The 16496-nt window shown below is 35.7% G+C and overlaps 2 protein-coding genes across 3 annotated transcripts; one reads left to right on the top strand and one right to left on the bottom strand.

Annotated features, from left to right (window-relative positions):
* The first annotated feature begins 1614 nt into the window (after nucleotides 1-1614).
* LOC105769448 (uncharacterized) lies at nucleotides 1615-4097 on the top strand. The gene is made up of 8 exons (XM_012590089.2): nucleotides 1615-1779; nucleotides 1854-1941; nucleotides 2035-2214; nucleotides 2318-2500; nucleotides 2591-2767; nucleotides 2847-3001; nucleotides 3123-3249; nucleotides 3714-4097. The coding sequence occupies exons 1-8, from the start codon at nucleotides 1736-1738 to the stop codon at nucleotides 3723-3725; spliced, it is 966 nt and encodes a 321-aa protein (XP_012445543.1). The 5' UTR covers nucleotides 1615-1735; the 3' UTR covers nucleotides 3726-4097.
* A 59-nt stretch (nucleotides 4098-4156) lies between these two features.
* Nucleotides 4157-8141, bottom strand: LOC105769447 (protein CLT2, chloroplastic). 2 transcript variants are annotated; one of them, XM_012590087.2, is made up of 10 exons: nucleotides 7481-8140; nucleotides 7259-7404; nucleotides 7074-7111; nucleotides 6796-6911; nucleotides 6237-6336; nucleotides 6122-6157; nucleotides 5983-6033; nucleotides 5340-5463; nucleotides 4646-4771; nucleotides 4157-4482 (listed from the first exon to the last, which is right to left on the bottom strand). In XM_012590087.2, exons 1-10 carry the CDS (start codon nucleotides 7999-8001, stop codon nucleotides 4331-4333), a joined length of 1410 nt encoding a protein of 469 aa, XP_012445541.1. In that variant the 5' UTR covers nucleotides 8002-8140; the 3' UTR covers nucleotides 4157-4330. The 2 variants fall into 2 exon arrangements, with proteins under 2 accessions (XP_012445541.1, XP_052487171.1); XM_052631211.1 differs by lacking the exon at nucleotides 5983-6033 and having other exon boundaries at nucleotides 7481-8141.
* Nucleotides 8142-16496: the final 8355 nt, after the last annotated feature.

Below are 16496 nucleotides of genomic sequence, written 5' to 3'. Positions count from 1 at the left end.
AAAAATTAAGCATAATGAAAACTAGGCCTCACATACCATGCAACATTTAAAAATCATTAAATATAAGAATAAGTAACTCAATAATACATCATTAATACATAATAAAAGCATTTTGCTCGTACAAAAGGTGTGAAGAGAAATTAATTTTAAAAATAAAATAAAGCAAAACCTCATATGGTAGGCTTTCACATTCTTTAATTTACATATTGATATTAGCCATAAGCATGTAAATGCATGTAATTTAAATTAATATTAAGACAAATTAATTTGCATGTATTTTAAGTCTATTTCACTATCAACCCAAATTGAAACATCTCATTTCCATGAATGGACAATACATTATCTATAAATAAAACCCAGTATACAATAAAGATCTTATGCTGAAAAACCCTACCTGCATATACTGCTTTAAATTTTGTCCAGCCAGAACTTTGACCTCATATGAAAAATAGATCAAACGAAATTAATTAAGATTTTCAATAAAGAAAATATTAGAATCTCACAACATTCAGTCTTAATTAAATTCAAAATTAAGATGAATCGAATACTTTAACAAATGATAAATCTCTTCTAATATCATATTTCTCATTCATAAAATTAAAACTCGATTCATTATATGAATGATATCGAACTGTTTACTACTCAATTCAATAAATATTGATGAACATAAATATTATTGAATGCGTCTAATATCAATATCACCAACTCATTAATTTTAAAATAAGCATATTTATAAGATTTTGAGAGTAAATGGATTGCACCGGCGTTGCTGTGATCAGAGATGGAGTAAACGCGTCGGATATTTGGATTCGCCTTTCTAATTAACATCCAATTCCCCATTTTTTTTTTCTTCCCCTCTTCTATGATGCAACAAATGACAATTTCTGGTGGAAGGAAAACAAACTTGAGAAGAAGCATAATAAGAGGAAAGGGGGGCAAAGCCTATTGCTCCGACATTTTTTCCATCTAAAAGTACATTTGACTGTCTAAAATTAAGGGAAATAAAAAGAAATTCTTTGTTGTGAAAAGAAAGTAGCTAAAGAACAAGTGGAATTAGTTGGCTAAAATAATGCAGCGAAGGTAAGGCGGGATTGATTTGAATGAAGACTATACTGTTATTCGAACTTCTTAAGAAACATTCCATTTACGAAGTAAGATTTGAACAAGAAAGAGTCAAAATGAAGCCTATCAAGGTGGGGGATGGATTGAATAAATGTCCTTTACATATTTATTTAGGGTGTTAATAAATCTGTCTAAATAATTAGCCATCGCTGAATTAATCTCATGCATCATCAATCAACCATCTCATCAATAAATAAAATAATAAAATGTTTGAGGACTTATATATAAATATTACAGAATGAAAATATAGGGCCGAACTGATAAAAAAATAGTACAAGTATCAAAGTGATAATTTAACTACAGTACAGGGGCCGAAAGTGGTATTAACCCTAATTTGAATGGTAATGGACCTAAACGAGCTAGTTTAGGTCAACGAATCCAGTTTGACTCAACCAATAGATCCGTAGTCCGGCTTGGGCTGAACAGAATTCAGGTTTTGGGTATAAAAGGCCTGAGGCCCAGATAAGGGTTTAAAGCAATTCAAAATCCGAATGCTACTAAGTTAATGGGGTCAGCCGACTAACCCTCCCCCTTTATATTACCTGCTCAAAGTACGGCGTGGCAGGTTCGTTCTTCGTAAATTGCCGGTGAAGTGAAGTTTAGTCGATAAACCATGGAAGAGATTAGCAACAGAAACGAGAATGAAAGGTTAAGAAGGTAAGTACTGTGTGATTGATTTTCGCATTTAGGAGCATATAATTTTATTTATTTATTTATTTTTGGGATTTCAGGGAATCAATCCAATTAGCTACGGTGTTGAAAGAAATGAAATCAGGCTTAGATGTAGTGACTACCAAAATACAGGCTTTAACTGCTAAGGTAACGAGCTTCGGCCATGTCCAGTCGCAGTTGATTATTTTTTTTAGTCTTATGATGTTTTATATCAATAGTTTCTATTGATTTGAGTGACAGGTGAAAGCAAATAATTTCCCAACTACGGATGGGATAAGTTATTTGGAAGCCAAGCATTTGTTGCTTCTAAACTATTGTCAATCACTTGTGTATTATTTACTTCGCAAGGCAAAAGGGTATTCAATTGAGGGACATCCTGTTGTTAGGAGTCTTGTTGAGATTAGATTGTTTCTTGAAAAGGTTTGAAGGATCTTTCTTTCTCTTTGGACATTTAGTTTTTTTATCGATTTCTATGTTATGGTCTCAATTGGGTTTTTTTTTTTTTTTTTTGGGTTATAAACAGATTAGGCCAATTGACAAAAAACTTCAGTACCAAATTCAAAAGCTTACAAGGGTTAGTGGGAGTGCAACGCAGCAACAAGGAGCTTCAAATGAAGCATCAGATGGACGTGAGAAGACACAGGATCCATTGACTTATCGCCCGAATCCAGATATGCTTATTAGTAAAGCAGATATGATACCAGATGTTAGTTTTGCTATAAATATTACCTATTGAATTGTTTTTGTTTTGTTTTGCTTTGTTTTTGTTTATTAAGCTTTTTGCTGTGTATTGTAGGATGGTACTGGTGTCTATAGACCACCCAAATTCGCTCCTGCAGTTGTGGAAGAGGATCAAAAGATGTCGAGAGAGGAGAGGAATGCTTTAAGGAGGGAAAAAGAAACTTTGCGAAAAGCTTCAAGGAGTGGTTTTATTAGGGAAATGATGGATGATTTAGAAGGAAAACCTGAAGAGGTCCGTCGCTTGACTGTTTTTGTTTCATTACTTGGACTTATGAATTAAGCTAACACTTTTTTGTTGCTAACTATTCCAGGTTAGAGAAATTATTGGAACTGAAAGTAGAGAACTCACTAGATATATGGAAAAGATGGAAAGGCGCGCGCAGCAAGAGGAAGAACTTTTCACTCGTGCTCCCGTCACAAAGATGGACAAAAAGATAGAGAAACACTTGAAGAAGTCAAGAAATGGGTATGCGCTTTGACTTTCAGTGTCTATCAGTGACAATTTTCAGTGAATAATTTTCATGGTTGAGTTTTTGGTTGTATATGTGATTCCCTCTGTTTGACCGTCTATCCCTTGTTTGTATCAGGTTGCTTGGTCTGACAGACAGTTTCTATGATGAAATTAAAACATTACCGTTGGGGGGTGATACCAATGAGCAACCAACAGTCTTCGGTAATGGTAGCAGTGGAATGGGGAAGATAAAAAAGCGCAAGGTATGTTGTTTGAACATTCTGTTGTCGTCTCGTCATTTGCCCTAAATTTTCATTCCCATTACCACATCTAATATTATTGACCTGGATAGCACCGAATCATGGCATTTCCTGAGGCTAGTTATTCAGTTTTATATTGGGAGTGAAGTTGTGCATGTACTTTATAATTCTAATCGCAATGTTATGGGACTACTTATTATAGCCTAATGCCCGAAACACCTCATATCTTGCAAGAAGCGTGAGGTGGCAAATCCTCGCTTATCTCATTTGTAGACTGGACGTTAGTTTATCTTATATCAAATGGCATCCCTATGGTTCTCTTTACTTCTTTTGCTTTATATAATAATTATGCTGTATTTTTCCTTCGTAGGGCTTTTAGTCGGGCTTGGTAGTTAGTATATAGAAAACCAAAACGTTTCCCAGATATATACAGTGGCTAACATCTATTTTCTTTTTTTTTTTTTCAGAGGAAACATTAAATGGCAACAAACTGGATGTACATTTTAAGTGGGGTGGAATGGCAATTTTGCATTGAAGTTTTCTATTGAAAGCATGTTCTTAAGTTTTGGATTGTGCGAAGAATTTATTATTATTATTTGCTCCCATAGATTTGCTGATTAGATTGAAACATACCATAGGGACTAAGATTCGTCATGTTTCTGCACTAAAAATCTTCTTTTGCTGCCCCCTTGAGTTGTATTTACTTAAAAAATTAACATAGGAAGTAAATGAAATGCTGTTCCCTGGCTGATCATTTAGGTTTTGTTTGGTAGGAAGAACCAAAAAGTGCAATCCTGGAAAACCGGTTGATTTAATTATTAAGCTATATCTAGTTTATCTAGTTCAATTGATTCATGTTCCATTAAAATTCTAATTCCTTATTGGAGTTTCTTTTGTAGTAGCAAAATACTTAAATCCAAAGGAGCAGGCAATCAATGCTATTCGATTCACAATTTATGTAAAAGACTGTCCCCGTGGTGGTAAAAGAATGCTGCCTTAAGCACATACTAAATCGTCGTATTTACAGTTGAATCGGTTTGTTTTAATAATCTCTGATGATCAACTGAATTTTGTAATGTCAATCTCATTTTGAGCCAGCCTTCGAAGGTTGTGCAATGTTATAGAGAACAAGACCGGACATGAGAATTAAGCTACCAAACAGGAAAAAGGGACTTAAGCTTGCACCATTAGGGAGATACGGCAATGGAAGAGAGAGAATGTAAATCGAAAGGGGCACTGAAATGAGAACCAAAGAGGAAACGAGAAAAGAAAATTCATTAGTACAGTGTAGAAATGCATTAGCTTGGCATTAAATAGATTCAGCTATGTTACATGTTATGACATGCATTAATAATCATGTCCATGCATGCAAATCGCGAGAGTAAGTGAGAGAGTTGACCTGACAATGTTACAGTGAGCGATGCAACAATGGCGGAGGATACTTTCAACAGATTGAGCACTGATATGTTGAAAGCCATATTGGTAACTATGTAAAGTAGTGGAAGTAATGGAGCTCCTTCACAACCTGTAGTGAAAAATGCAACTTGAGAAAAACCAAAACTTACTGCGAATCCAATTTATTTGACTGACTAATAGAAGCGTCCGTAGCATGATTGACTAAATGCTTAAACAGGAAACTGATAATTTTCATATTGTCATTACAGCAAAAAGCCAATGGCTAAAATTTTCTTCATTATTTTAATGTGCATAGTTCAGAGGAAAATTAGAGTCCACCAATAAGAGGTACTTAAATTTTGCGGGCAGAAGAAAGGTTAATGCCCGCATTAACTTAAGCGACTTGCCTTAACCATTGTAAGTCCAGCAACATGGGGCAATTAAGGTAAAAACAGATAGGGTGCTAATTGGTAAAGTACTGTATTTTGATTCAATTAGTCTGAAATATCTAAAAGTAAAAGGTAAGAGTCCTGACAGTAACTTGTGATGCCAAGGTCAAACTTCAGCACAAAATTAGAGTTAAAATGCTGACCTTACTGACCAATAAAAAAAAAAAACCCTACAGGCCTAAGGTTTAAGAAAAAAAAGGGAAACTATTGATATATCCATTTGTATGAACTCCAAATGTAAGAACTTGCCTGATGTTTCACCTCCTAGATTTAGAAAGCATGCAGCACCACCTTTTAGATAAGAAGGAAGTTCCAAGAATGGTATCCCTTTCAAATTTGACAGCAAAGGCAGCAAAAGAAGCACAAAGAGAGCCTACATATCCAAAGAAACATTAAAATTCAACAAGGGGACACATGCAGCTTAACATGTAAGATCTTTTTGATTGGAATGAAGCTTTGCGAGTTGTTAGTAATGAATATCTATTACTGCAAAACATGATTAATAGAGCAGCTGAATCTGGTCATTGCTCAGGATTTTTTGAACCATCCAATATAAACACTAAATGACCAAATCTTGGTGTGGCAATACCTAAAACAATTTGATTCCCTTTCTTTAGCATAAAGAAAGGAAGAGCATGGATAGGAGTTGGTTCTTTCATGTTAAGTTTCTGTAAACATGGAAAGTTTTTACAGAAACATTAAAATCATCCTGTCAAACTAAGATAAGTTAGAAAGAGCTCCATTTTGATGCCATCAGAATGAGTTCCATCAAAAGGATTGAAAAGAAAGTACCTTTGAGCAAGATTTATTATTATTGAAAGATCAATGAGCATGCATAAATAGGATTAATGGAATACAAGTGAAAGCTTTTACAGCACAACATCAGACACACCTGAAATCCAGATCCAAAAGAATTGACAACAAATATATCAAGTGACTTCCCCTGCACGAGTGTGTTTGATAGTTTGAGCATCAACGAGGAAATAAACTAAACACGCTAATATGGAAAGCCAGTGAGAGAAAAGGTTTACATTGAGGCGCTTTGCAGCATCAATAAAAACAAATTCCTGTTTCAAGAAAGAAAAAAATTGTTATGTTTGATTATACAATTCCATAGAACTCATGACAGATTGGAATTGCTTTAACCTTAATAATAGATGCACCAGCTTGAAAAGCTGCTGATGCTATCATTACTCCTGGCCACATAAGCTTAATTCCAGATAGCACCTGGCTAGTTTCTGAACCGCTACAATTACAAAAACAGCAAACTATCATCAGATCTTTACCCCAACTCAAGTAGCAAAGAGAAATGCATGTATGGTGACACTCAAATCTGGTTAGTCCTGCCAAAGCAGCAGTGCCAAAGGGAAAAATACATGAACCTGTTTACTCGTGCTTGGCAGCTAAGAGGAGCAGAGATTTATTCCTTTCCATCCAAGACCATCTAAGCATTTTAAGCTAAAATGCTATAGCACAACAGATGAATGATGTAGACTGGAATATTTCTATTATTTTCTTTCAGTATCTTAGACAATTAGGTATTTTTATTTTTATTTTTATTTTTTTGCATTTTTTAGGCCTTTTTTTTCCCATGAGGCAGGTAAACTCTTCTGCTTGCTTTGCACTTCCACACACTACACGAGATTGAATGTGAATACCTACGGGTAGGATTATTGGCTATAGAGAACAGATAGCATTAGCATACCTTGTAACAGCCACTATTACTCCTACTGCTACAAGCAAGCAGCCAGCAATTTGATTAAATGAGTACCTCCTCCCCAATAGAACGGCTGAAAATAGGAGCTGCCACACTAAAAAAGTCTGCAAGATGATAAGAGGTTATTTCAATTCCTGATACAACATACGATCAAACATCCATAAATTGACCATGAGCATCTAATCCAAATCCAATAATCATCTGTGTGTTACTATACATTTTCAAAGAAGTATCAAAGGCATATTCTATCACTTTAAAGAGAAAACCTGATTCAATATCGGAATGGCTGGTCCCGGAAGCATCGCTGTAGAAATTACAAAATATTACAGAAGCCAAAAGTAAACCCATCAAATCCAAACACAAAAAAAATTGCATTTATTGTATCTTTTCACAATTAACAAATTCAATTTTGCATATCAAGAATTCCAAAAAACTATTGAAAAGTTTCCACCTGCAGAAGCCATTCCACTAGCAACTCCAAGAGCTTCTAGCATACCAATGGCAGCGAATCGAGATTTAGGCAAACTTAACATTTCGTTAGCCACGATCCCCGCCCGGTAACGTAAAAACAGTATCGAAAAATAAATCGCCACGTACCTACGTTTTTCAGATACAATTATTTTTCTTTTTTCTTCCAACAAAATTGAAATTAAATTGTAGAAATAAATTTTACCCGAAGGTGGTGAATTGAGCTAAAAAGAATGGGTACTCCTTCATGGGAACAAGTGCGAGCTTATAAAGAACGCGATTAGCAACGGCGAATGTTATGGTCACGGCGGAGCTAATTGCGATTAGCTTAGCGTCGGTCGCCTGGTTCGGCGTTTTGCTTGAAGCGCGAACTCTGAGGTTTGGGCGGAAGACGGCGGAGCTGTTGGGTGGAGCTCTGGTGAAGCTACGGCTAATATGGCGGGGAAATGAAGAAGGGTTTTGAGGGAGTGACATTAAGATGGGAGATTGGAGCTTAGCTGAATTGGAGTTGAAAAGGAAGGAAGCTACAAAATGGGAGGGAAGCGAACGAAACGACGACGTGAGGGGGAAGGACATTGTAAGGAAGAAAGGTTGACTGGAGAAAGAAGAGAACGCAGGAGGCAGACTAATGTCTCGTTTGGCTACGGGCGGAAACAATGGTCCGTGTTTTTGACTTGAACGGAAATTTTTGTTAGACCAAAGTTCAATCTTTTCTTTTTCTACCATGAATCCATGATATAGAAGTTCCTCCCTGATTCGTGAACTAATCTTTGCATAGTAGTGATCTCTCTGCCAATCCTAATTTGAGATGGGGTAATCGGTACTCTTCTTTTGGCATTCGGTGATATTTACCGTCTACTCCTTTCCTAGCAAATGTTGAACAACAATAATCATTTTCATGAGAGCTTATTCGTGTATAAATTAAAGAATGAGAATTTATTGAAGGGTTAATTTCATTAAATATATTTAGGTTTAAATTCATTGTTAAGTTTTAAATTGTTTTATTAAAATTTTAAAATATCATTTTTACATCAATTAAAATTTGTATCATCATAATTATTAATATGAGTATTAAATATTAGTTCGAATAAGTAAAACATTCTTTTTTGTCATTGTCGAAACTATTTTTTTGAAAACAAAAATTTAGTTGTCGACTTTAAAAAATAAAAACTGGAGTCGCCACCGATCCTTTATTGAGGTGTGATCGGCTCACCTTAAAAATGATTCTGGTCTACGAAATTTGAGAAAATGAGTTCGGGAGTCAATTACGCACGAGGAAGGGTTAGCACCCTCGTAACGCCCAAAAATCGTTACCAAATTGATTATTGGATGTCTTAATGTCAAGGGTTAAAAAGACTTTTAAAATTCAAATGATGAAACTTGAAAAGGATAATCAATTGTTCAAGTCACGCGAAGAAATTGAGACCCAATACGTTAGGGTACAATTTCTCAAAATCCCCAAATTTTGAATATCACTTTTGCTTTATAAGTAAATCTTCATTTCGACGAAGCAATTATGTCATGCCCAATACGTTAGGACATAACAAATTAAGTTCCCAAAAATGATTTTTACTTATATATTTTAAATAACGAATATTCTCGGTTATTTGGAATTAACAAAGAAAATCGGAACCCAATACGTTAGGGCTCAATTTTCCTCGAAAATCCCTAACTTTGAATATCGTTTTTATTTTGAAAACCTTTGAATCATAAAAAATGATTTTAATGTTTTGACAAAATCAAAATGTATTTGAAAAATGTGTTAAAATGTCAATGCAATATGAAACAAATATTTTAATTTAAATTATGTGTATACATAAGTATGATATATAAACAATTTTAGCAAATATGTATATGGATATGAGAGAAAAACGTAAGTCATAAAAAAACAAAGATAAAATACATATAAAATATATTAATACATTTTTAAAAAATGTATAAGTATAATGTATTAGTAAATATAAAAACATGGAAAATATTTAAAATAGCCTTGAAAGGAATGCAAAATATATGTATACGTTATAAAAATGTATAAACATATGAATTATAAAACATGAAAATATAAATATCATAAAAAATACGAATGTATATAAAATATATATAAACTATAAAAATAAAATGATATGATAATAAAATATATACGTACTACATATATGCATTTAAAACATTTAGAATATACATATATATATATTAACATATATATATGCGCTCATATATACATACAATAATAATAATATAGTAATAATTATACTAATAAACAATATAAACAATATAATAATGAAAATAATAAAAAAACTAAAAAAAACAAATTAAAGATTAAGTTTCAAAACCAAACGGAATTTGAGAGCTAAATTTGAAAATAAAAATAAGAAAGGGAGTAATTTAAACACGCGCAACAAAGGGGAGGATCAATAAAACAATTTACCCAAACCACCCGAAGCATTGCGCAATATTGGATTAAATCAAAACATTAATAATGTTTCATGGAAAATTTTGAAAACAAACAACAATGATTTTGAAATGATGAGATAAAATGGAAGGATTAAAAGTGTAAATAACCCATCAGTGCTTAAAACCCTTTTCAATCTCAAATTTAAACGCTATTCTGCAGCAGCAATAGCCGCAAAAACTGTTTCATCTCCTTCCCAGCTCTTCACGCCAAAATTCCCTCCTTTTAACTTCGATTTGGACAAAACGAAACAAACGATGCCGATGGCGCCTCTGCTGGTAAGAATCTCCTCCCTTTCTTTTACCTTTCGTTTTAAAAAAAAAAAGAAAGTAAAATACAAAAGAAAAAGATGAGACAAAAACAAAAAAAGAAACAGTAAAAAAAACTTGGAAAGAACAAATCACCTTCAAAAATTTGTTTTTTCTGATTCTTTTCTTTCGTATTTCAGTATTTCAATATATGTGTGTGTAACCCTTTTACAGATTTGATTTGGCTTTATATAGCCAAAACAACGGAGAAAGAAACTATCGGGGAAAAAAAACTCTCCTCACTTTTGTCGTAATTTCTGCTATCATTTCTATTCGTGGTTCATGGCTTGTTGCAGGTACGTGCATCGTGCGAAGCTACCAGACGTGGGTGAGACGACGTGGGCAGTTGCTATGCGTTCGTGCGTGCGTGAAGGAGATTGCTGCAACGTGGGGGCGAGGGTGACGCCGATCTGCTGCTTATTACCAAATGTTTTTGCTGTTCATTTTTTTTTTGTTTTAGGTTAATAGGTTAGGTATTTGGGCTGTTTGGGTATTGGGCTTGTAATTTGGTTATCGGGTCAGGGTGTTATTCGGTTTAGTAATAGGCTATTATATACAGGTTTATGCATTTGGGCCCGGGCTAAAATGGCCTATTACAGCTGCCCCTATTTGCTTGTTGTTGTGTAACGGGAACAGAGCAAAGACTTTAAGATGGCCAATTTTGCCTGGGCATACTGGACCTTAACGCTCTTCAAATAGCCTCATTCCAACCTACTGCGTCTGCAGAGGTATAGGAATCGGTGCTTCAATCCACTCCACTGCAACATCAAGGAGATAGGACTTGTACCTTGTAGCTTCTCAAAAGAACAAAACTTGTAATCTCTAGTCTACTCCACCGTAACTTCAGGGAGATAAGACTCGTAGCTTCAACTTATTCTGCTGCAACTTTAAAGATGAGTCTGATACGATCTGTTCTACTGTAATTTTAGAGAGATAAGATCCGTGGTGTTAATCCGCTCTACTGCATCTTCAGGGAGATAGGATTATATTCTTCAATTTATCCAATTACAATGTCGAGGAAACAAGATCCGCCGTCGTAGCTTCAATCTGTTCAACTGCACCGCTAAGGAGGTAAGATCTACCGTTGTGGCTTCAATCTTTTTAATTGCGTTGTCAGGGAAACCAGATCTGCCGTTGTGACTTCAATCTGTTCCACTGCACCGCCAAGGAACTAAGATCTGCCGTTGTGGCTTCAATCTTTTAATTGCACTGTCGACGAAACCAGATCTGCCGTTGTGACTTCAATCTGCTCCACTGCACCTCCAGGGAAGTAAGATCTGCCGTTGTGGCTTCAATCTTTTAATTGCGCTGTGGGGGAAACCAGATCTGCCGTTGTGACTTCAATCTGCTCCACTGCACCGCCAAGGAAATAAGATCCGCCGTTGTAGCTTCAATCTTTTTAATTGCGCTGTCGGGGAAACCAGATCTGCCGTTGTAACTTCAATCTGCTCCACTGCACCGCCAGGGAAGTAAGATCCGCTGTTGTGGCTTCAATCTTTTAATTCTTGTTGTCGAGAAACCAGATCATTGTTGTGACTTCAATCGCTCTCTTGCACCGCCAGTGAAGTAAGATCCGCCGTTAGAAGCTTCAATATTTTTAGTTCTACCACGGGAAACCAGATCATTGTTGTGACTTCAATCGCTCCATCGCACCGCCTTGAAGTAAGATCCGCCGTTGTGGCTTCAATCTTTTAATTACCTGTCGAGGAAACCGGATCCGCCGTTGTGACTTCAATCGCTCCATCGCACCGCTTGAAGTAAGATCTGCCGTTGTGGCTTCAATCTTTTTAATTACGCTGTCGGGGAAACCAGATCCGCTGTTGTGACTTCAATCTGCTCCACTGTACCGCAAGAGAAGTAAGATCCGCCGTTGTGGCTTCAATCTTTTTAATTGCACTGTCAGGGAAACTAGATCTGCCGTTGTGACTTCAATCTGCTCCACTGCAATGCCCAGGAAATGAAAATCTGCTATTTTTAACCTACTCCACTGTTGTTCAAGAAGATAAGGCTGAAGTTTTACCGGTTTGTTCTCTAGGGAACACGACCTATATAATTCAAATTATGAACCTAATTATGCCTAGTGATTAGGATGTCATGATCAGAATGAATCAAATGCTCCTAACTAGACATGTATGAATGATATTTGAATGAATGTAAAATATTTCGAGAATGATCCCGCTCAGGTTGTCATTACTCAAAGTTTATTAAAACCGTATCACTAACGCACTACAACGTCCTCTTGCTCAGCTCGCATATCCAAGGAAACGCTTGATCAGATTGCCCCCACTGTAAACTTCAAAGTTCAATCCACTGGGTTGCAACATTTGTACCGTCTTTCTCCCGCTGTAACTCAACGGTAAAAAAATCTGGCCTTTTCTCAATCCTCTCCTATCGTAAATCAATGATACAGAATGTAAAGCTCTTTGGTCTTTTACACCAATTCTACGGTGCCATGCTAAATGCTCATGCACCAATGAAAGATTATTCTCCGAGGAAACTTTCTTCTATTGCTTGGTGATCATTGTTCCTTATTCATTGAAGCCTTATCACCGACACGACATCTTGTCATTTTGTTCAATCAATGCCTTGACAACAAAATCTGAAGGAATAGTTTTAATTTAGATTTTTTCTTCTTAGATATTTCAACCTTTAAACCTGGTGTGTTCTAAACAATAGTCCTATTTCAGGTTCCTGTATGATTTAGAAACTTCTAGAGTAATATGCAAAACATCCTTTGTGAAAGTTTTATTAGTCCATTAATCGTTATTCTAAAGCAACACGCTTGCAAAAAGAACAAAACAATGGATAAAATAGAATTGATTTGAGAGCATAGCTCGAAATGAATAAATTAATAATATTAAGAATAAAATAGGAATTGACTCGTATATTGAAAAAGAATGAAGTATTCCAAGAATAAGCAATTCAATAAAAATAGTATGAAAACTAGGTGCCCCAGATATCGCAGCTTGAACTTTTCTGTACAAACTTCCTGAAGACCATTCTGAGTTTGACATGTGCTTAGGAGATCGACAATACTCTGTCGATGCTCCACGATGTCGCGTACACTTTCCTGTTGATTCAGGTATATCAAGACCACCACATGCCCCAATCTGATCAAAATTTGAGCTACTCTTATTACCTCATGCCCCATTTTGATCAATATTTGAGCCGTCATTTTAAGGTTTTCAACTCAAATCCCATTTGGTCTAAGGCGCCCTTTGCGGGTTTTCACCTTAGCCTCTCCATTTTTATTGTTTCCATTTTTCATTTTTCATTTTTTTATTTTCATTTTTCACATATTTTTCACATCATCAACCTTTTTTTTTTGTAACTCAAAGTGCCCTTTGCGGGTTTTTACCTTGGTCCTCTCCTTCTTTAAATGAAGTATTTCTTGACTGAATCTGAGTTTATAGGATTAGACAAGTTTTTACTATCCATCTCACTCAAAATCAATGCTCCTCCAGAAAAGGTCTTCTTTACAACATAAGGACATTCCCAATTTGGCACTCATTTTTCTCTAAAATCCTTTTGTAGAGGAAGAATCTTTTTCAATACCAGGTCTCCCTCGTGAAATTCTCTGGGACGAACCCCTTTTTTGTTGTAAGCTCGCATCATTCGTTTTTGGTACGTCTGGCCATGACGAATAGCTTTTAGCCTATTTCCTTCAATTAAGTTCAACTGATCTTATCGAGATTGGATCTTCATCCTTCTTCAGCTCAGCCAATACCCGAAGAGAAAGAATTTTAACTTCAATGGAAAAACCGTGATAAGCTAAAGAGAAAGACATTGCCCCGGTAGAGATTTTTTTGTTTCTTTTTTTGTTTTTGGTTTTTGTTCTTTTTTTATTTTTTTTGTTTTTTTGTTTTTGTTGTTGTTTTTTTTTTTTTTGGATTGAATTTGCACTCATAGGGTTAGGCAAGTCCTGGTCATCCCTTTTGATCAGAATCAATGTTATTCCAGATAAAGTTTTCCCCATAAAATCTTCCACTGCCATTTTATATGCGAAAGATCTTCTTTGGTATCAGGTTTCTCTCATAGAGCCTTTTAGGGTAAAATTTAACTATGACGAGAAAACTTTGGATCTTCCTCTTCAATTAGGATGAGATCTAACAAAAATACGGACAAATGACAACTTGACTTTAACGGAGTAAGCCAGAGAAGAATGTATTGCCCCGGTAAAGAATTCTAACTGCATCGTTCATGATGTGAATATTGAACATACTGTAAATTTTTCACGTGCTATTGCTCAGATTACAATATCAGTGCTTAACATGGGCATATCCTGGTATAACCATACGAAGACATCTTTGAACCCTTAAGGTAACTCAACAAGGTCTTGCTTTGTTTCTCCGATTATGCATGCTCCCTTAAGGTTACAATCTCCATTGTCTCCTCATAAGGTAAATTTGTTTCTCTTCCTGTTCTACCATCCTCAACAAGTCCGGAGATAAGCCACGATCTATGTCATCTTCCAAAGTCATGAGATCCCTCTAAACACATGTCTTGCTCAAAAGGAAATTATGAGTCTGTAGCAGCGTCACTCATGTCATTGATATCTGGGACCCATAATAAATACCAAAGAATATACAAAAGAATGTATTAATGTACAAAGAACTATTTGTATAATATGATTATGAATGAATGAATAATGTGAAAGAAAATCCAAAAGAATGAAAGAATAACTATTCAGACAGACCGAAAGAATATTGGTTCAAAAATAATCGCAAGGATGCATTTCATTAAAATAACGACAATCAGACATGAGCCTATTTCACAAAGGAATTCTTATTGCCTCTAGGCTAAAAGCAACAAGTGTGTTTTGAACATTACTCTAAGCAACTCTAAATACTATAGAGATTTCTTCTATAATCCGATTATTTAGGACACTCCCAAGTTTATAAGGATAGATATCTAATAAGGTCCCTTTTCAATTGTGTCTTCATGTATGGTATTGACGTGAACGCATCTCAACACTTCATATATCGCATTCACCCTATTATCAAATGTGATTGGGTAGCGGATTTTTAGCACTGATTGATACCTCAAATTTGACAATACCCATATTTATGAGCTTTTCGACCAGTTTTTTAAAGGCAATACAATTTTCTATGGAATGTCCTGTAATCCCCGCATGATAATCGTATTGTGCACTTGTGTCGTACCATTTGGGGTACGGAGGCTGTGGGGGTTTTGAATAGAAAGGGGAAACAACGTGCGCATCGAATAAGCTTTGATACAACTCCTTATACGACATTGGAATTGGCGTGAACTGGAGCTTCTCAGCACCTTGCTTCACACTTGATTCTTGTCTTGATGAGCCCACAGTGATTAGTTTTGAGTGGCCATTGTTATATCTGCCTACATTATCCCCCTTATTCCCCTTATTTCTTGGGGCCTTTAAAGTATTGATTTAAGAGTTCCACTCTCGCCCCTTCCGTTTGTAACGATCTTCAAACTGTTTTAGGAACTCCACCCTCGACTGTACTGTTTCTGCTTGATCATCAATGACAACAGGATTAGTTAAATTGCCCATCGAGTTGGAACTGATCCGATCTGAAATTCACCGGTCTTAGATGTCTTTGATGCGATATTGGGGTCGGATGTTAACAATTACCCTTTGTGGATATGCATTTGGTTGTGCTTGGGTATTTGTTGGAGTGAAGCCTGAAGGATATGTAGGGTCCTCATTATTATCCCTAAAGTGGACTGCTGGGCTTTTTCCTCTTTCTAACCCTCTAGCCAATAACTGGGTTAACTGGCACATTATATTTCTTTGGAATTCTAACAACTGATTTATCATATCTTGCTGAAATTTTGTCAATTGTTCCTGCATCCGCACTTGCATTTTGCTCTAATTTCTCCAAACTTTGGTCCATTTCTCTAGTCTTTGTTTGAGTGCTTTGAGGGTGTTGGTTTTCCAATTTAACTGAAATAATTTTACTCAATTAGACTCTTTCAATAGATTTTAATGCATATGATGTCATGTAATGCGAATGCATGAAATGAATGCATAAAAAGACGTTGATTCTAATTTCAATTACTTTCAGAAGACTTTATTAGAAAATAAATCTCTTTACATAGAATGGGCTACAAATATGGCTTTGCCCTAATACTTAAGACCTTGATCTTTTTAAGCAACGATACTAACTCTTGTCCCCGATCTAACTCTAGCTCGTACTTTACGCTCAACGTGTCAGCTTGTACGGCCAAAGTTTACAAGTGATCTGCTACCTCTCGAACCTGAACCATAGCTTCTCCCATAACGCGATCCCTACTTCTGACTTGATCTTGGAAATAATGAAGTTGCTCATTCTGACGACCTTCCTTTACCTCTAAATGCTCAATCCGAACCTCACAACTTCGCAGTGATACTTCTAACTCTTCTATTTTACCCTTCATTTCTTCGATCTTGCTAAGACTTTCTTTCAACTCTATTATAGAATTTTGACTTCGATGTTGACGGA

The sequence above is a fragment of the Gossypium raimondii genome, chromosome 5 (genome assembly GCF_025698545.1).
Source record: "Gossypium raimondii isolate GPD5lz chromosome 5, ASM2569854v1, whole genome shotgun sequence".
Classification (NCBI taxonomy): domain Eukaryota; kingdom Viridiplantae; phylum Streptophyta; class Magnoliopsida; order Malvales; family Malvaceae; genus Gossypium; species Gossypium raimondii.
The sequence above is the reverse complement of the archived record's forward strand: the minus strand, read 5'-3'. Positions and strand labels throughout refer to the sequence as shown.

Excerpts from the sequence above, each read along its gene's own strand:
- LOC105769448 (XM_012590089.2), top strand. The coding sequence starts at position 1,736 with ATGGAAGAGATTAGCAACAGAAACGAGAATGAAAGGTTAAGAAG. Across the intron at positions 1,942-2,034 it reads TACAGGCTTTAACTGCTAAG|GTGAAAGCAAATAATTTCCC; the intron begins GTAACGAGCTTC and ends TTTGAGTGACAG. Across the intron at positions 2,768-2,846 it reads TAGAAGGAAAACCTGAAGAG|GTTAGAGAAATTATTGGAAC; the intron begins GTCCGTCGCTTG and ends TAACTATTCCAG.
- LOC105769447 (XM_012590087.2), bottom strand. The coding sequence starts at position 8,001 with ATGGTAGAAAAAGAAAAGATTGAACTTTGGTCTAACAAAAATTTCCGT. Across the intron at positions 6,158-6,236 it reads CTGGTGCATCTATTATTAAG|GAATTTGTTTTTATTGATGC; the intron begins GTTAAAGCAATT and ends TTCTTGAAACAG. Across the intron at positions 4,772-5,339 it reads TCTAGGAGGTGAAACATCAG|GTTGTGAAGGAGCTCCATTA; the intron begins GCAAGTTCTTAC and ends TTTTCACTACAG.